We start from the raw sequence: 17,312 nt of genomic DNA, 5'->3' as shown, positions 1-17,312 counted from the left end.
CTCAGGGGGGAGGGGGGCCCCTCAGCCTGGCCTGTACCCTCTCGCAGTCTGGGACCCCTCGGCAGATAACGCCCTGCTGGCTTAGGCCTGCTCCCGGGTGGCAGAGGGCAGGCCCAATCCCTAGGTGCAGCCCCTGGTTGGGCTCAGAGCAGGGCCGATTGGGGAGTTGGGGCGCCACCCCATCATGCACAGAGCAGGGCAGATTGGGAGGTTGTGATGCCACCCTCAGTCACGCTTAGGGTAGGGCCAATTGGGGGGTTGGGGCACCGTCCCCTGTCACACTCAAGGCAGGGTCGATGGGGAGGTTGCGGCGCCACCCCCTGTCACGCACAGAGCAGGGCCAATCAGGGGGTTGGGGCACCGCCCTCTATCACCCACAGAGCAGGGCGGAACAGGGGGTTGGGGTGCTGCCACTCTCACACTCAGGGCAGGGCCGATGGGGAGGTTATGGCTCTACCCCATCACACACAGAGCAGGGCCCGTGGGGGGGGGGTTGGCTAGCTCCCCCCTATCAGGCACAGAGCAGGGCTGCTCAGGGGGTTGTGGCCCCACCCCCTGTCACACACAGAGCCGCAGGGTGATCAGGGGGTTTGGGCGCTGCCCCCTGTCATGCTGATCCCGGTGCTGGGAGGCATATTACCCTTTTACTATATAGGGTAGAGGCCTGGTGCATGGGTGGGGCTGGCTGCTTTGCCCTGAAGGGTGTCCTGGATCAGGGTGGGGGTCCCCACTGGGGTGCCTGGCCAGTCTGGGTGAGGGGCTGAGGGCTGTTTGCAGGCTGGGAGTGACTGAAGTTCCCAACTGCTCCTTTTTCTCTCTCTTTTTTTTTTTTTTATTCTGGGCCAGCTTTACCTTGAGGCTTGGCTCCAGCTCTTAGGCCTCCGCGGCTGAAAGTAGGTTTCTGGCCTTTGCTTACAATGTTGCGAATCTGCTGGCTGAAGTCCGGCGGTATTTGTTACAATGTTTGAAACTGCAGGCTCAGAGGCCTGCAGCCGCAGGTGGGGAACGTTGGTTTCCCCCAACGATACTCCGTCACTGAGGCAAGCAAGCCTCATGTTAGTTTCAAGCTGCCTGGCTGCCGGCCGCCATCTTGGCTGACAGTTAATTTGCATATCTCGCTGATTAGCCAATGAAAAGGGTAGCAGTCGTACGCCAATTACCATGTTTCTCTTTTATTAGTGTAGATATCTCATCTTATTGGTTCTGTTTCTCTGGAAAACCTTAACAATACCCTTCCTGTAACCATCAAAATATAGCCATATGGCACCCACAGAACCCAATAGTACTTCCTAATGGCAATGCCCACTACTAAGTACTATTTACATTGGTGGGGCAAAGGAGGGACAGTATATTTCATAAAAAGACAAAGACTATCTAAGAATAATAAATCTTGCTATTATCCAAGCTGAGAAGAATTAAGCTGGGAAGACATCCTGAAGGGTATAAGTATTTACATGTATTATTACATTTAAAATGTGATATGTGCATAAATAAATGGAGATCAAGTTTCATAAATTTTATTATTTTTCTGAATTTTCAAATGTGGACAGACATAGCAGTAGTACCAAATTAAAGGGCAATATCTTGATTAATATTGTACATATCTATGTGTATAACTCTCCTCTGATCATGCATAAAACACACATTACTAAAACCTGCTCTAGGGCTGGGAGTGGGTGGAGGTGGAAGAGGGCATAGAAGGGATAAATGGTGATGGAAAAAATAAAATAAAACCTGTTTTGAGAGAAAAATAAAAATAGAATTTTTTTTTTCAATTGTCTGTCCAAAGTCACCATTTGCCATGTTTTGTTAACATCAGTATTCAGCCAATGATGCAGGACCTTAATCAGTTAATTGGAAATACAGTCATGCATCATGTAATGATGCTTTGTTCAACAATGGACTGCAAGTAGGGTGCTGGTGCCATATGATTATAATGGGGCTGAATTTCCTGCATGAAAGGAAAAGATTTTGGTTCAGGGGATTTTTTTTTCTCTGACTGGAGGGGTTTGGCAATACAGATTCATCCCAATCAGTCAGCCATTGGCCTTTTTAGCACAGAAGAGCCTGTCCCGCGCCCCCTCCCCCCGCCCCCCCCCCCCCCTCCGAGCTACATATTCAGAGGGTGCCACAGCCGAAGCTTGATGTCTTCAGAGTACACTGCTGTAAGGTCTTTGTTGAGGATTGAAGATCCTCTACAAGGACACAGGTCCACAGGAGCTTCCTTAGCAAGTATTAAGTGCCACTCACATGATAGTAAAGGCTTTCTGTGGTAGTGCAGAGCCGCCTGTCCTTATACTTTGGAAATAGTTTCAGGTTGTAATGATGTAAAGCATAAATACATTTTATTCCATCAGTGTAATGCTGGGGAAAACCCTTTGAGCCAGACAGGGTCAATGGAACCAAAACCAAAATTTTAAGTAAAAATACTGAGTCCTCAGCTCAATACCCTTTTCATGTTATACACCCTCTTTTTACATGAGTACCACAAAGTTCCTTCATCTGAGCACTGTTCCAATATGCAATTGCCAGAACTATATGGCCATGACAATCCCCTGTGTTCCTTTATCTCTACATCTGATTTCTTATTCCTACTGATCCCCAGGCCACCCCTCACTCCCTCCTGACAGCCACTAAAATGGTGACCTATACCTTTCCCGGTCATTTTCTCTTCAGTGTTTCTCACCAATCCAGCCCACACGCCTGTTCATGGAGCAGCATCGGCAGCGTTGCTGTTCTATTTCTGACCATGTTGGAAGGAAGCAGGTGGAGATCTTGTGGGACAGTTCCGTAACGTCTACAGTCATGTCCATAATGTCCTAGGCCAGGGGTGGGCAACCTTTCTGTGAGTGCGTGCCAAAACTGGCAAAATCTCTGACTCAAAATCCTTCTGCGTGCCAACCCTAATTATTTGAGAACATGTTACGCCTACTTGATATCTCTTAAGGTGTACGTATGTGAAGAACCTTGAAGAAATAATAAAATTCATTCGAGCGACAAAAACACAGTATATAATGATGAAAAATACATTTATTTTTTAATGTATACATGTACACTGATAGTCCGACAGAAAACTTTATGACTCCGTTTGATATTATCAGTGGGACTTTTGCTGCTGCATCACTGATGACAGAGATTTTACATCAGGTTTATATTTCGTGACCTTCAGAGATATGCACGAGCTACTATTTTCATCCGTCAGGCCACTCCTATTACGAGACTTAACAAAATTCATCACTGAGAACAAAGATTCACAAGAGTATGTGGATGAAGCCAAAACACTGGTCGGATCTAGGAAGGCAGGGAGAGTTAAGGCAGAGGCATAGAAATTGCTCTTCCCCTCTCTCATCAATCCATGTCTATGGTCTTTAAGATAACTTGTTATGTAAAATTATTTATTTATCTAAGATGCACCTACACTGAATTTATCTGAAAAATAAAAAAAGTCAATATTAAGAAAAAAATTGCAAATGGAAGATTATAAGAGAGGGTTTCGTGTGCCAGCAAAAGTTACTGGCATGCCATGTTTGGCATGCATGCCAGGGGTTGCCCACCCCTGTCCTAGGCCTTCAAATTCACTCACTACTTACTCACCAACTCATTCAGAGCAACTTCCAGTCCAGCAAGCTCCTGCACCTATACAGGTGTATCATTTAAAAAATATTTTATACCATATTTTTACTGTACTTTTTCTATGTTTAGATATTTAGATATACAAATACTTACCATTGTGTTACACTTGCCTACAGGTTTCAGTACAGTAGTATGTTATACAAGTTTGTAGCCAGGAGCAATCGGCTATACAATTCAGGTGCCCAATAGGCTATATCGCTTAGGTTTGTGTAAGTGCAGGCTGTGATATTCGCAGTGACGAAATTGCCTACTGACACATTTCCTAGAATGTATCCGTGTTATTAAAGGCCACCTGACTGTAGCTTATTTCAGAGAAGCTAGCTGGAACCGGCCTGTGGAGATGGCGAATCTTTCCTTAGCAGAGAACTTTATATTTGTGATTCCAAAATAAAAAGAGGTACTGTTTCCCAGAATGTTACAATACACACAACAGGCAAATAAAAGATAACGGTTTTCCTTAGTATCAAATTAGTTGTGTAAATTTGATGCCCCTTGTGTAGTAATGTCCCAGGTCCTAGTATTGCCTTTGCTGATTTGGATTCCTGCTGCCTGCTTGGTAAGTTAAACTAGGTTGGCAGAAAGGCACATATCTTTGGTCATTTGTTGGAATATTTTTTAAAATGGCAACCTGGCTGAGTGGTTAATTTGTTGTGATTTTGTCAAATTAATTAACTTGAAGCAATTCCATTCTGAAGGAATGACCTGTTTGCCCATTTGAAGGTCGCCATATACAGCAGAGCAAGAGCAAGTTTGGTGGTGCAGCGCGTGGGTCGTTTTATATTTAGTCCTGTAATTGGCTTTTCTTCTTTCGTTTTATAAATTGTATGAAATTTGGGATGACTCAGGCTGCTGACTCCTTTGCAAGCTGGTTTCACAGATCAGAAGTTCCCCTCATAGGAGTGAAAATATATCTGTGCTTGGATCATTATAGTTGCTTATAGGGTCAACCTTACCCAGGGGGTAAGTCAGAAGCCACTGATGTTGGTGTGATTGAAGAGCAAAAGAAAGCTCCCTCATCCATGGAGGCAGAAGGAACACAGTCTGTGTGAAATATTGCCATTAAAAAAATTCTCTGTACCTCAATTTCCTCATCTTGAATATGGGGCAAAGATCTCTAATTTTAGGGTCATTTGTTGGTAAAATGGAATAATAAAATGAGTGCTTTACATATAGGAGGTGCTCAATAAAGGCTAATGATTAAATCTAGATAATTATCATCTCTACTAACGTGTGCCTGGTCTTAGAAAGGACCGACTCTGATTGAAATGCCTCTGGTAAGTATTTTACATGAAACCTGAGCAGACATTTGCTTCTCTACAGAAATTCACTTATATGATCCTTTCAACTCATTAGCAGAGAGGAAACCTCAGAGATAAAGTTAGTATCCTGGGGCAGAGTTCAGTGTCTGGCCACTGTGATAACACTTGTTGACAAGAAAGAACAGAGAATCATGGGAGAGATAGCAATACAGGCTGCAGGAGTTGACAGAAGCTGCCTTTGATTCAGGAAGCAGCAGGAACCCACTTCTGTCAATGGACTGAAACCAGAACAAGTCCAGAGACACAGCCAGGGGATCAAAGGCCTCAGGGAGCAGTGTCAGGTGGCATAGCATGGATGCAAAGTTGGAAGTAGGTAAATTAATCTGCTCGTTCCCATGGCCTAGAATTGGTCAGTGGTATGGAGAACTAACCCTGGCAGAAGAACAACCTAAGCCTCAAGGCCAGCTGAGTGAGGTTAAGCTTTCTTATGGGAAGAAAGACATTGCAACTGTGAGGGGTGGGACTGGAGGGCTAGCCACCTGCTAAGGATGGCAGGTACCTTGTGAGCAGGCTTTCTACCCATATCACCAGGACTTGTTATTATTAAGTTCCCAGGAATTAATCCATGTTCAAATATCATATTCTAGAAACTAGAAATAATTTGAACAATTCAGGGCAAATCAACCATAATTTCATTGTTTGTTTACTCAAATTGAGGGTACTTCTCCATGTCTCCATTCACAGATTTAGGAATCAATTTATGCTTTTTAGTTTTAGTAACTGTTGGCTTTCAGACAGTGATTTGATTAGTGAATAATGTGATCTGATGCAGAGACCTTGGTAAGAAATAATAGGAGATGCTTATTGTGGATATTCCTCCTGGAATTCATCCTGCAGAAGGGTGGTCCAACTGGTGAGTCCACATATAAATCCTCAGTTATTATTGACTAGAGGCCCAGTGCATGAAATTCATGCAAGGGGCTCGGCCCTCACAGCCCGTGCTTTGTCCAGAAGGTTGTCTGGAAGGTTGTTCTGCTGTCCGGCCCAATTAGCATATTAGCTCTTTATTATATAGGATTAAAGAGGAAAAGAAAGTTAGGAGCCAAAGGGAATAGATTGGAAAGCTTAGATTACAGAATTTCAGGCATTATTATAGCCTAAACTAGGGGCCCGGTGCACGAAATTCGTGCACTGGGTGGGGGGGGTGGTGAGTGTCCCTCAGCCCAGCCTGCCCCCTCTCACATACTGGGAGCCCTCAGGCGTTGACCCCCATCACCCTCCAATCGCAGGATTGGCCCCTTGCCCAGGCCTGACGCCTCTGGCCTAGGCATCCGGCCCGGGCAGCGGGGACCCTCAGTTGCAGCGGCCCCGCAATCGTGGGCTTCGCTTTAGGCCCAGGCAAGGGACCCCTAGCTCCCGGGACTGCCAGCTTCGACCGTGCCCAGCTCCCATCGCTGGCTCCACAACCTACTTCCTGCTATCACTGACCAGGGCGGAAAAGGCGCCTGATTCTCCGATCATGGCTGGGGGGCAGGGCAAAGGCGGTCCCAGGGCCGCCTTTGCCCTGCCCCCCAGCTCTTAGCTCCCCCCTGGGTTTCTGATCACTGTCAGTGGCAGGGGGCTTCTTTCTGCTTTCCCTTTTGCCTCCCTGCATTGTGCCTCCATATGCAAATTAACCACCATCTTGTTGGCAGTTAACTGCCAATCTTAGTTGGCAGTTAATTTGCATATAGCCCTGATTAGCCAATGAAAAGGGTAGCTCGTACGCCAATTACCATTTTTCTCTTTTATTAGTGTTGATATGTGGTATATGTGTATACATGTATATATAATATTTGTATAATATATATGTGTGCAAAAATGTATGTGTCCCAAAAATGTATGCACACTCAATTTTGAAAATGAAATGTATTTTAATAAACACTGCCTTTAGTTATTCAAAGTGTATACATACATTTTTATATTGTATTTATATATTATATATATATATATATAATATATATATATAGTCTTTTTATTGCAAATTTTTAATGATCAGGACCTATATCATCTTTTAGCCTTAAGTGTAGTGTTGACATATAATCACCAATTAGCAAATGTTTGTAGAATTAATTAATTACATTCTGCTTTATAAGCAGTTAGTAAAAGTGAACACAGCCATAAAATGCTTACTATGTGGCAGGCACTTTTATGAATACTTTACATACATTAACCCATTTTAGTTTCATTACTCTCATGACAGTTGAAGAAACAGATACGGAGAGATCAGGCAACTTGTTCAAGGTTGAACAGACAGTAAAGACAGAAATGGGATTTCCCCCGAGGCAGTTTGACTTGAGCGTTTGTATTTATAATCATTATGGTATGATACAGAGGAACAGGATTTGATGCTATGTGATGTTGTGTTGGTCTGAAGGGGATTCCTACAGTAGCCAAAGCCTCTCAGTCTATGAGAATCCAAAGGAATAAAAATAAGTTTCTTGCTGCATATAAATTTCTCTTGTGAAAATATGTAGATGTCAGGTACAGTCTAATTCCAAGTAAAACCTATGGATCAGACACAAAATTCATTTTAGGGATCCTGGGGTGGCACTTCAAACAGTGGCAGTCAGCCTCAAGAACAGCTAAAACTGAGGTGCAAACATACATGGCATATATATATATATATATATATATATATATATATATATATATATATATATATATATATATATATCTCCATTATGTGTTGGATACAGTGTTGTGATTTATATGCATGGTGCCATTTAATCATCACCAAAAAATAAAGAAGTTGTTGCCATTACCTTTGTTCTTCAGTTGGGAAACCAAGACTCAGAGAGGTTAAATAATTTGCCCAAGGTTACAGTTAGTAAGTAATAGAGCCTATATTCAAATCCAGTTCTATCTGGCTTTAAAGTCCAAGCTCTTAAACTAACTATCCCTCTCTCTCTCTCTCTCTCTCTCTCACACACACACACACACACACACAGTTGGAATTTATTTGGCATGGAGTTCCATCTGGTACACTGTATATATCTGGGAAAAAGTGGAATAGTAAAGGAGGAAAAGGGAGCAAGGTGTAGAGGCAGTAATTTTTGATGGTAGGTGAGACCCAGTAGAATTAGTTCTTGTTCAGATTCTAAATGAAAATCAGGTGTGGTATTTAGAGTAGTCTAAAGAGTGTGGCCTGAAGTGAGGGAGTCTCTGTGATCATTACCTTTGGTAGTGGCTCACCGTTCATATGCCCATGGAGCCAAGGCTTCTAGAACCGGTTCATAGCTCTGGGACTCAGGAGGCTGATGGAGGATACATGGTCACAGCCTCCTGGCTCTCAGCAAAAAGGGCAACATAGTAGATCTCAATAAAATTGTAAAATATAGATGTCTTCTCCTTCACAGGAAGAATCTGGTATAATGTTGGAGAGTAAGGTCTAAATTTGGATCATTAAGGTTCCTTGATCCCTAAACAACTACCTAGAAAATTGTCCTAATCTGTATGTATTGGGGGTGTTGCCTGTTCAGAAATTGAAAGGTCTTTTCCAAGCAAGGTTATCCCAACCAACCTATTCTGGAAGAGGCTTTACCTTGACAACCAAGAAGTTACCCTAAATTTACTCACAATAAAAACAAAAATGGCCCTGGCTGGTTTGGCTCATTGGATGGAACGTTGGCCTGCAGACTGAAAGGTCCCAGGTTTGATTCCGGTCAAGGGCCTATACCTTGGTTGCGGGCACATCCCCGGTGGGAGGTGTGCAGGAGGCGGCTAATCGGTGTTTCTCTCTCATCGATGTTTCTGGCTCGCTATCCCTCTCCCTTCCTCTCTGTAAAAAATCAATAAAATATATTAAAAAACAAAACAAAACAAAAATGCAGGCATAATAAATTATTGACGGAAACCTAAGGAATGATTAGGATAGATATGTGATTCTTTGCAATGGGCAACATTACAAAATATCACGGGGTATTGTCTTCATAGACATGTCCTTTCTATTTAATTCTTAGATTTCTTTTCTCGGGTATGTGTCAGGCGCTCTTGGTACTGAAAATATCTATCCTATATAATAAAAGCCTAGTTTGCAAATCACCAAACAGCAGAACAACCAGTCACTATGATGCACACTGACCACCAGGGGCAGACACTCAATGCAGGAGCTTCCCTCGAGCCTGCAGGCCCCAGGCCAGCCAAGGCAGGTGCCAGCAGGGCCTCCCGATAGCCCTGTCAGTTGCCCCGCAGAGGGAGGCGACCTGCAGCGGTGGCAGGAGTGGGGCCAGTGAGTGGGCGGCGCCAGGATGGCCAAGGCAGGTGCCAGCGGGGGCCCCACGATTGCCCCACCAGTCACCCTGTAGAGGCAGGCAGCCAGCGGCAGCAGCTGGGGCAGGGCCAGCAAATGGGTGGTGCCAGGCTGACCAAGGTGGATGCGAGCAGGGGGCTCCGATCACCACATTGGTCACCCCACAGATCGGCCCTCATTGCTGGCCAGGCCTAGGGACCCTACCCGTGCACAAATTTCATGCACTGGGCTTCTAGTATATATAAAAGGCTAATATGCTAGGTGTCCTTCCACCCATCCAACTGGTCACTATGATGTGCACTGACCACCAGGGGGCAGATGCACAATGCAGGAGCTGCCATGATGTGCACAGAGAAATGGCACCATGGACCTGGCATCCACAAAGCAACACTCGGTTTCCCCCAAGTGGGACATAGGCCCTGCCACCACCCCAGAGTGACAGCCCACCAATTCGCAGCCTATGCTGCCAAGACCCCATGGAACAAAATGCAGTCCACAGCCCAGCCCAGCCCGGAAACAGCCACTGTGGATGCTGGGTAATGACATCACATAGCAATGACTGCTTCCTCTCCCTAGTGATGACTAACCTCCTTGCAGTTTCTTCAGCCCAGGAACACAACTTACTTTATAACCAGGTGCAAACATTTCACACTTTAACCAAATGTCTGTGAAGCATTTTCCCATGCCTCATCTCATCTGATCCTCACAGAAGTCCTGGAGTAGGTAGATAGGAGACTCAGTGGAATCCTATTTTGCTGGTGTCCAACCCCAGCAGGTCCAGGGGTCCCCAAAGGTGTGGACGGAGTCGGCGAAGAAGGAAGGACACACACGGGGACAGCGTTCAGTTGATCAGCGGCCTAGCCAGGATCTCTAGCCGGGATCTCCAGCCAAGTTCTGGTCTGGATCTCCAGCGAAGTTCTGGTGTTTATTGTCTTGTTACATCCGTATTTATACCAGTTGATTTTAATCCTGTCAATTTCTATTGCAAAGGTTAGGGCGTTTCTTATCTCCATTCCAGGGAGTAAAGATTATGTAGCTTAAGCGTGATTGTTTGTAGTTAAAGTGATTAACTACCCGCCTGGCACTTAGTTAAGGAGTTTTATCCCCTCCCTGACTTCAGGGAAAAATCCCTACCTGGGGAAACAACCTTTCTCAGAGAGGTGACCTTGGTTAAAACACACAGCGCTAAGGGGAGCAAACATATTAAGAACAGTATGCTATATACGCCAGGTCCCTTAAAACATATGCTGTGCAGATGTTTCTTTCCTGCAGTGACTGTGTCAAGCAGCAAGGATGGACCGGCTTCCGGCAAATTCCCCCTTTTTTATTTTTATTATTATTTTTTATTTTTATATATATATTTTAAAATATATTTTATTGATTTTTTACAGAGAGGAAGGGAGAGAGATAGAGAGTTAGAAACATCAATGAGAGAGAAACATCCATCAGCTGCCTCCTGCACATCTCCTACTAGGGATGTGCCCGCAACCAAGGTACATGCCCTTGACAGGAATCGAACCTGGGACCTTTCAGTCTGCAGGCCGACACTCTATCCACTGAGCCAAACCGGTTTTGGCCCTTTTTTATTTTTTAAATGATAGTGCATGCAAATCAGTGGCCACCTCTCAGATTGGGCCGTTTAAGACTCAGAAGAAGACTGGCAAGCAGTGACAGTGAGCATAGCTATAAACATAGTGGATGGAGCGCACAAGGAGCCCCATTCCTGTAGAAGGTTGCCGGCATCTTCAGTCAAGGGATTTCAGCTGTCCTCAAGTTGTTGGTTTGATTGTCTTTGTTGGTCTGGCTAGCGGGCGGCGTCACTGGTGACGGGTTTCCCGAAGCGTCAGCGAGTTGAAGGGCTGCATCAAAGGGTCCATCAGGGCCATGGTTGATGGTGGTGTCGGTGTCCGAGGAGGAGTAAGCTGTGCCCTTCTGGTCAGCTGATATGGAAGATGGAGGGTAGTAGAGAGAAAAAGAGAAAGCAAAAGAACTACAAGGCATGGAAGTGTTTAGAAAAAAGAGGGAGAAGAAAGGGAAGAAGGCAGCATCCTGACACAGCCCTTTCCTTCAGCTGCCCCTTTCCCTGTGGTCCAAGGTAGAAATGGGAAACAAGTCCTGTTGCAGTGAGAGGGCAGCTGCTGTCAGCCAGTCTCTGTCTTTACCTGGGTCCCGATCTGAGCTGGGCGTGGGAAACGGGAAGCAGCCATGGGGACAGGAGGCCTTCCTCAGAGAGGGTGAGTGTTCAAGCCCCTGAACCATTGGGGGGGTGAGGATCTGTGCCCCACCTCTGTTGAACCCCAAGTTCTCTCCTACTGGCCCCCGACTGTGCCTGTCTTAGGTTGCCCCACCCTGTGGGGTCTTACCTGTCTTTGACTACCAGCCATCTCTGGGCCAAGTAGGGTGATGTGAGGTTCAGTTCTGTCTCCTTGGTAGCCTATGTCCCTCTGGCCTCCATGCCCAGCAACTGCCTTGGGATCCCCTTGCCTGCTGGCGGGGCCCCGGTATTGATCACATATCTTGGGGAACCCAGGTTTCTTCCCCAGGGAGGGCCCAGCTCACGCTATTGGGTGAGAGACAGATCCATGGTACCAGCCACCATGAGGCTTCAACCTCAGCATGAACAGAGAGCTCAGGCAACAGCTATGGGCAATTGGATTGTAAGAAGAGGGTCCCTCTTGACACAAGGGTAAGAGAGGCCAATACAGGACAAAGGAGAGTCCCGGAACAGGACTTTCTCAGCCCAGGATGTCAGGCTCCTGGCACAAGACAACTCCATGTATGGGACATATACCAAACACCCCTAGTCACGGCATAAAAGGGAGGTGCCCTTCCTGTAACAGTAGGGTAGGGAGATTCTAGAAAAGGCTGTGTTCAGGAAAGAAGGAGAAAGGCCAAAGAACCAGCAAACAAGTAGTTAGATTTTAAAAAAAAGGAAAAAGGAAAGGAGATGTGGGGCAAAGCTGGACATGTGGAAAGACAAAAAGGTTTGGCTCAGTGGATAGAGCGTCGGCCTGCGGACTGAAGGGTCCCAGGTTCGATTCCGGTCAAGGGCATGTACCTTGGTTGCGGGCACATCCCCAGTAGGGAGTGTGCAGGAGGCAGCTGATGGATGTTTCTCTCTCATTGATGTTTCTAACTCTCTATCTCTCTCCCTTCCTCTCTGTAAAAAAAAAAAAAAAAAAAAAAAAAAAAAAAAAATCAATTAAAAAAAACCCCAAAAAACAACCTAAAAATTGTTTCAGGAATGTAGAGAAATATCCAATTTAAAGAGCGAAAAAGTGCACCATAATTACTGCTGCACTGCAGTCATTTCTGCATTTCCCATGTTTCTTAACTATCTTGTCTGATAACACACAATATAAAGAGCAATTATGAAAAACAGACATTTACATATACTTCTAAAGTCTTATTGAGAATATCCTGTTGGCATTGGATAACCAATCATAGGTGCAGCTGCAGTAGCAGGATATGCATATGCCTGTTGGTTCATACCATTGTGCATATTTGGAACATTACTTCCATATTGCTGAATGCTATCATAACCAGTCTGGTAAGTCCCTGTTGGATCACCAGTCCTGAAACTGGTCTGTATACCAGCAGACACAAAATTACTTCCAAAGCTCCCATGGGTGTAATTTGTAGCATTGTAAACACCATTCTGGGTCTTTGCCCCAAAATCTCTGTTAAGCAAACTAGAGTAGCCGCTGTCATAATTTTCCCTGTCTCTAAATGTATTAAATCCATCCCTTTTGCCTGCAGAGTATCTGTCCCGACGGTCATCCTTTATGCCTCCTCTACCCCTGGAACGACCTGAACCTCTGTCTTCAACCAACTGAAGCAACTTGGGATTGACGGCTTGATTAGCTTCACGAAGCACAGAGATAAGGTCGCTCGCTTGCTTTATGTTATTAGGTGTAAAGAAAGTGTATGCTGTGCCTGTTTTGGTACTGCGAGCAGTTCTCCCAATTCGATGAATATAATCCTCTGAGGAGTTAGGGTAGTCATAATTGATGACAAATTTCACATCTTCCACATCTAGCCCTCTGGAAGCCACATCCGTAGCAATCAGAATAGGAGCTTTTCCATGTTTGAATTCACTTAGAACCCAATCACGTTCCTGTTGACTCTTGTCACCATGAATACCCATGGCAGGCCACCCATCTCTCCTCATTTTTCTAGTAAGTTCATCACATCTTCTTTTGGTTTCAACAAAGACAATGGTTTTACTCTCCTTCTCACTCATGATCTCTTCCATCAGACGAATAAGTTTTTCATCCTTTTCTACATCATGACACACATCCACAATCTGAAGAATGTTGTGGTTTGCACTCAGTTCCAGTGCACCAGTGTTTATATGAATATAGTCTTTCAGGAAATCTTCAGCAAGCTGTCTTACTTCTTTTGGCCAAGTTGCACTCCACATCAGGGTTTGCCTGTCAGGCCTTATCTGGTCCACAATCTTTCTTATTTGGGGTTCGAAGCCCATATCAAGCATTCTATCTGCTTCATCAAGGACAAGGTAGGTGGTTCGTCTCAGATTTGTTTTTCCACACTCTAAAAAGTCATTCAGTCTTCCAGGTGTTGCAATACAGATCTCCACACCTCTCTCCAAATCTCGTATTTGTGGTCCCTTGGGAGCACCACCATAGATACAAGTAGACTTCAATCGGCATGCTCTACAGTATTCAGCAGCCACTTGCTGCACCTGCTGGGCCAGTTCCCGAGTTGGTGCCAGCACCAAGCAAATAGGTCCATCACCTCTCTCTAGGAACGGCTGATGATTGATGTGGACAATGGCAGGCAGCAAATAAGACAATGTTTTCCCAGATCCAGTCTGTGCTACTCCAACCATATCCAATCCACTTAGGGCAACTGGCCATCCCTGAGCTTGAATAGCAGTGGGTTCAGTAAAGTTCTGTCTTGCAATCGCATCCATGATGTTTGCAGGGAAGTTTGCTTCATAAAAATTCAGAACGGGCTTTGGGCAGTTGTGTCCTCTAACTGTAATTTCCTTGCTTCTTCTGTATGTCTCTACCTCTTGCGCTGTGCGCCTGGCCAAATCAGGGTGCTCTTGGTAAAAATTCTTCTCAAATTTGGGCAGCTCATCAAGATTCCACTGCTTTTTAACTAGTTTCTCCCCAGGGTTTCCAAACTTCTTTCCTGATAGAGGCCCTGCCCTACTTCCTCCAAATCGAGGTGCACCAAACCCTCGATCCCGGCCACTCCAATAGCCCGACATGGTGTCAATGATTGCGGTTGGCAGGGAACGAGGTGGAGAGAATCCGGTGGTGTGATGAGTCCCTGGTGGAGGCTTTGGCAATAGCGAAGCCTTGCAGGAGTGGGGGCGGAGGCGGAGGCGGCGGAGGGATGGCGATGATAGGAGCTGGAGCTGCTTCCCTACAGGTCGGTGGGCGTCCTCTGTTGGGGTCCAACCCCAGCAGGTCCAGGGGTCCCCAAAGGTGTGGACGGAGTCGGCGAAGAAGGAAGGACACACACGGGGACAGCGTTCAGTTGATCAGCAGCCTAGCCAGGATCTCTAGCTGGGATCTCCAGCCAAGTTCTGGTCTGGATCTCCAGCGAAGTTCTGGTGTTTAGTGTCTTGTTACATCCGTATTTATACCAGTTGATTTTAATCCTGTCAATTTCTATTGCAAAGGTTAGGGCGTTTCTTATCTCCATTCCAGGGAGTAAAGATTATGTAGCTTAAGCGTGATTGTTTGTAGTTAAAGTGATTAACTACCCGCCTGGCACTTAGTTAAGGAGTTTTATTCCCTTCCTGATTTCAGGGAAAAATCCCTACCTGGGGAAACAACCTTTCTCAGAGAGGTGACCTTGGTTAAAACACACAGCGCTAAGGGGAGCAAACATATTAAGAACAGTATGCTATATACGCCAGGTCTCTTAAAACATATGCTGTGCAGATGTTTCTTTCCTGCAGTGACTGTGTCAAGCAGCAAGGATGGACCGGCTTCCGGCACTATTTTCTGTTCATTAGCCAGAAAATGGAGATTTAGAAAGTTTAGAAACTTGACCCGACTGAAAAGAAGTAAGAAACAGTGGACCTTGAAAATGACTTCAGGTTTTCTCACTGCACAAAATATAGTCAAACACTGCTGCAGTTAAATATTTTACACTTTGTTCTCCCTGCGTGATCTACAATAATAATCTGCTTCATGTTGATATTTTCTGCTGTGTGGCTGACAATTACCTGAAAGAGAAATTGGGGTGCTTCACGGGGCTGGAAAAAGTTTAGCTACATCAGAAAGCAGGTTTAATTAAGCAAGTTTATTCCATATATATAAAAGGCTAAGTTGACTCATGCATGTGCAATACAAATAACACTCTCGCTGGCGCCAATTGCATGCGTATGTTTTGATCTGTCATTGTCAATTATGAATTTGGTTCACACTTCTATTATAGAGAAAGGGCAAATACTGATATTAAAATATTTCTTCAAATTAATTTCTTTTCATTGTGCACAAATTTGTGTACCGGGCCACTAGTGACTCAATGATGCTGGGACTTAAATTCAGATACTTCAGATTATGCATTAGCTTACATGATCTCATTGAGCACTGGATCAGTTCTGAGAGTTTACAAGGATATGCTATGAATATTTGATACTATTTTTAAAGTAAACAAGGAGTGACCCTTCTGTATTCTTCAACTTGTTACCTGTATTCTAAGCCTTGCCCTTCCTCTCTTCAGTTTCCAAATTTATAAAACTTTGGTGATAATGCCTTTCCTACCTCCCTTATAGGATTATTACACCATCTTAAATTAGGCAATTGATGAAATTATATGATTAATTAATAAAAATAAAATTAATATAAAAATACAGTTCACTAATTAGAGCTAAATATTTAGAATCACTGATATTAAATTAATTTCCTATTGCTTTTTGTTTTCTTTGTCTGTTTTTTTTCCCACTGTCATAGATTAAGCTGTACCAAAGAATAGCTTTCCTAGTCCCACAGCTGTGAGTTGTAAAAAGTTATGACCAAACCACAGTGTTTATATGGAGGTACCATCTGAGTGTCACGTTTCTTTCTCTTCATCTAAATATTTAATTAGCCAATCTTATTTAAGAGAAAACTAAAAATGTGGGACCACGTTATTGCACTAATCTCTTGTGTGGAACATTATGATAGCTGTGTCTACATAGAACAAATGTCTAACATGTTTGCATAGGCAATTTTGTTCCCCAGCAAGGTACTAGATGTATAATAAACATTTATAATGAGAAATACATATGCTTATGAGGCACGTGTGTTTACTCTAGAAACACTGCAATTAGTGGATCCTATATGTTATCCTCTGAAAAGTTTGTGGAGTCTCTACATGGAGCTTAGGGTTTTAAATTCTACAACTGTTTCTAGCTATTACTATATATTAAAATTTCCGTTTAATGCTGAGCTTTTTGAAAGATAAGTATGTATTTCTACTGCCTCATTATCCATTCATTTATCAGAGAATTACAACCTGTCTTTCCTCTCATTCCTTCTCTTGCCAAGGTCATATTTTAATTCTTAGGTGTAAAACCAATGATCATATTCAATTCTATTTCTGATGTTGCTGTAATATTTAACACTATTTATATGGGCTTTTGAAACTGTCTCTTCCCTTTGTATACATGTTTCCCTTTTGAATGCCTTCTTTTCTGAATGCTCTAACTTAATCTTATTGATCTCAATTTACTTGGCCTACCTTTTGAAAGTTGATGATACAACAGGTTCTATTCTTGATTTTTACTTTTTGCATTCTATTTACATTCTCACCTATTTCTGTACCTTCAGTGATAACCTCTACATTTGACTCCAGAATTTCTCCATATTTTTATGTCTTTATTCTATACCTTTCTCTTCTATTACAGCCTTGTATAGTTGATTACTGAAAACTCTTATATAAATACTTCATTCACTGATTCATATGTCTATCCATTTATTAATTTACCATAACTTTTTGTATGTCCCACAAGTATCATAAACTAATATGTCAAAACCAAGCTCTTCACATACCATCTATTTCCCCTTTACTTTCTATCTGATGCCTGGAAAAATCATCTCCCCAGTCATGCAAGTTTTAAAAAATCTAGTGATGTATTTGATTCTTTAAACTGGACTCTCTGA

At 43.9% G+C, this 17,312-nt stretch overlaps 1 protein-coding gene across 1 annotated transcript; it reads right to left on the bottom strand.

Moving 5' to 3' along the window:
* Positions 1–12,469: 12,469 nt before the first annotated feature.
* On the bottom strand, positions 12,470–14,437 carry LOC132214922 (probable ATP-dependent RNA helicase DDX5). Its single transcript, XM_059662584.1, has one exon. The coding sequence runs from the start codon at positions 14,420–14,422 to the stop codon at positions 12,590–12,592; it is 1,833 nt and encodes a 610-aa protein (XP_059518567.1). The 5' UTR covers positions 14,423–14,437; the 3' UTR covers positions 12,470–12,589.
* Positions 14,438–17,312: the final 2,875 nt, after the last annotated feature.

The sequence above is a fragment of the Myotis daubentonii genome, chromosome 13 (genome assembly GCF_963259705.1).
Source record: "Myotis daubentonii chromosome 13, mMyoDau2.1, whole genome shotgun sequence".
In the NCBI taxonomy this organism is placed as follows: Eukaryota; Metazoa; Chordata; class Mammalia; order Chiroptera; family Vespertilionidae; genus Myotis; species Myotis daubentonii.
This window is presented reverse-complemented; position numbering and strand designations above follow the sequence as displayed.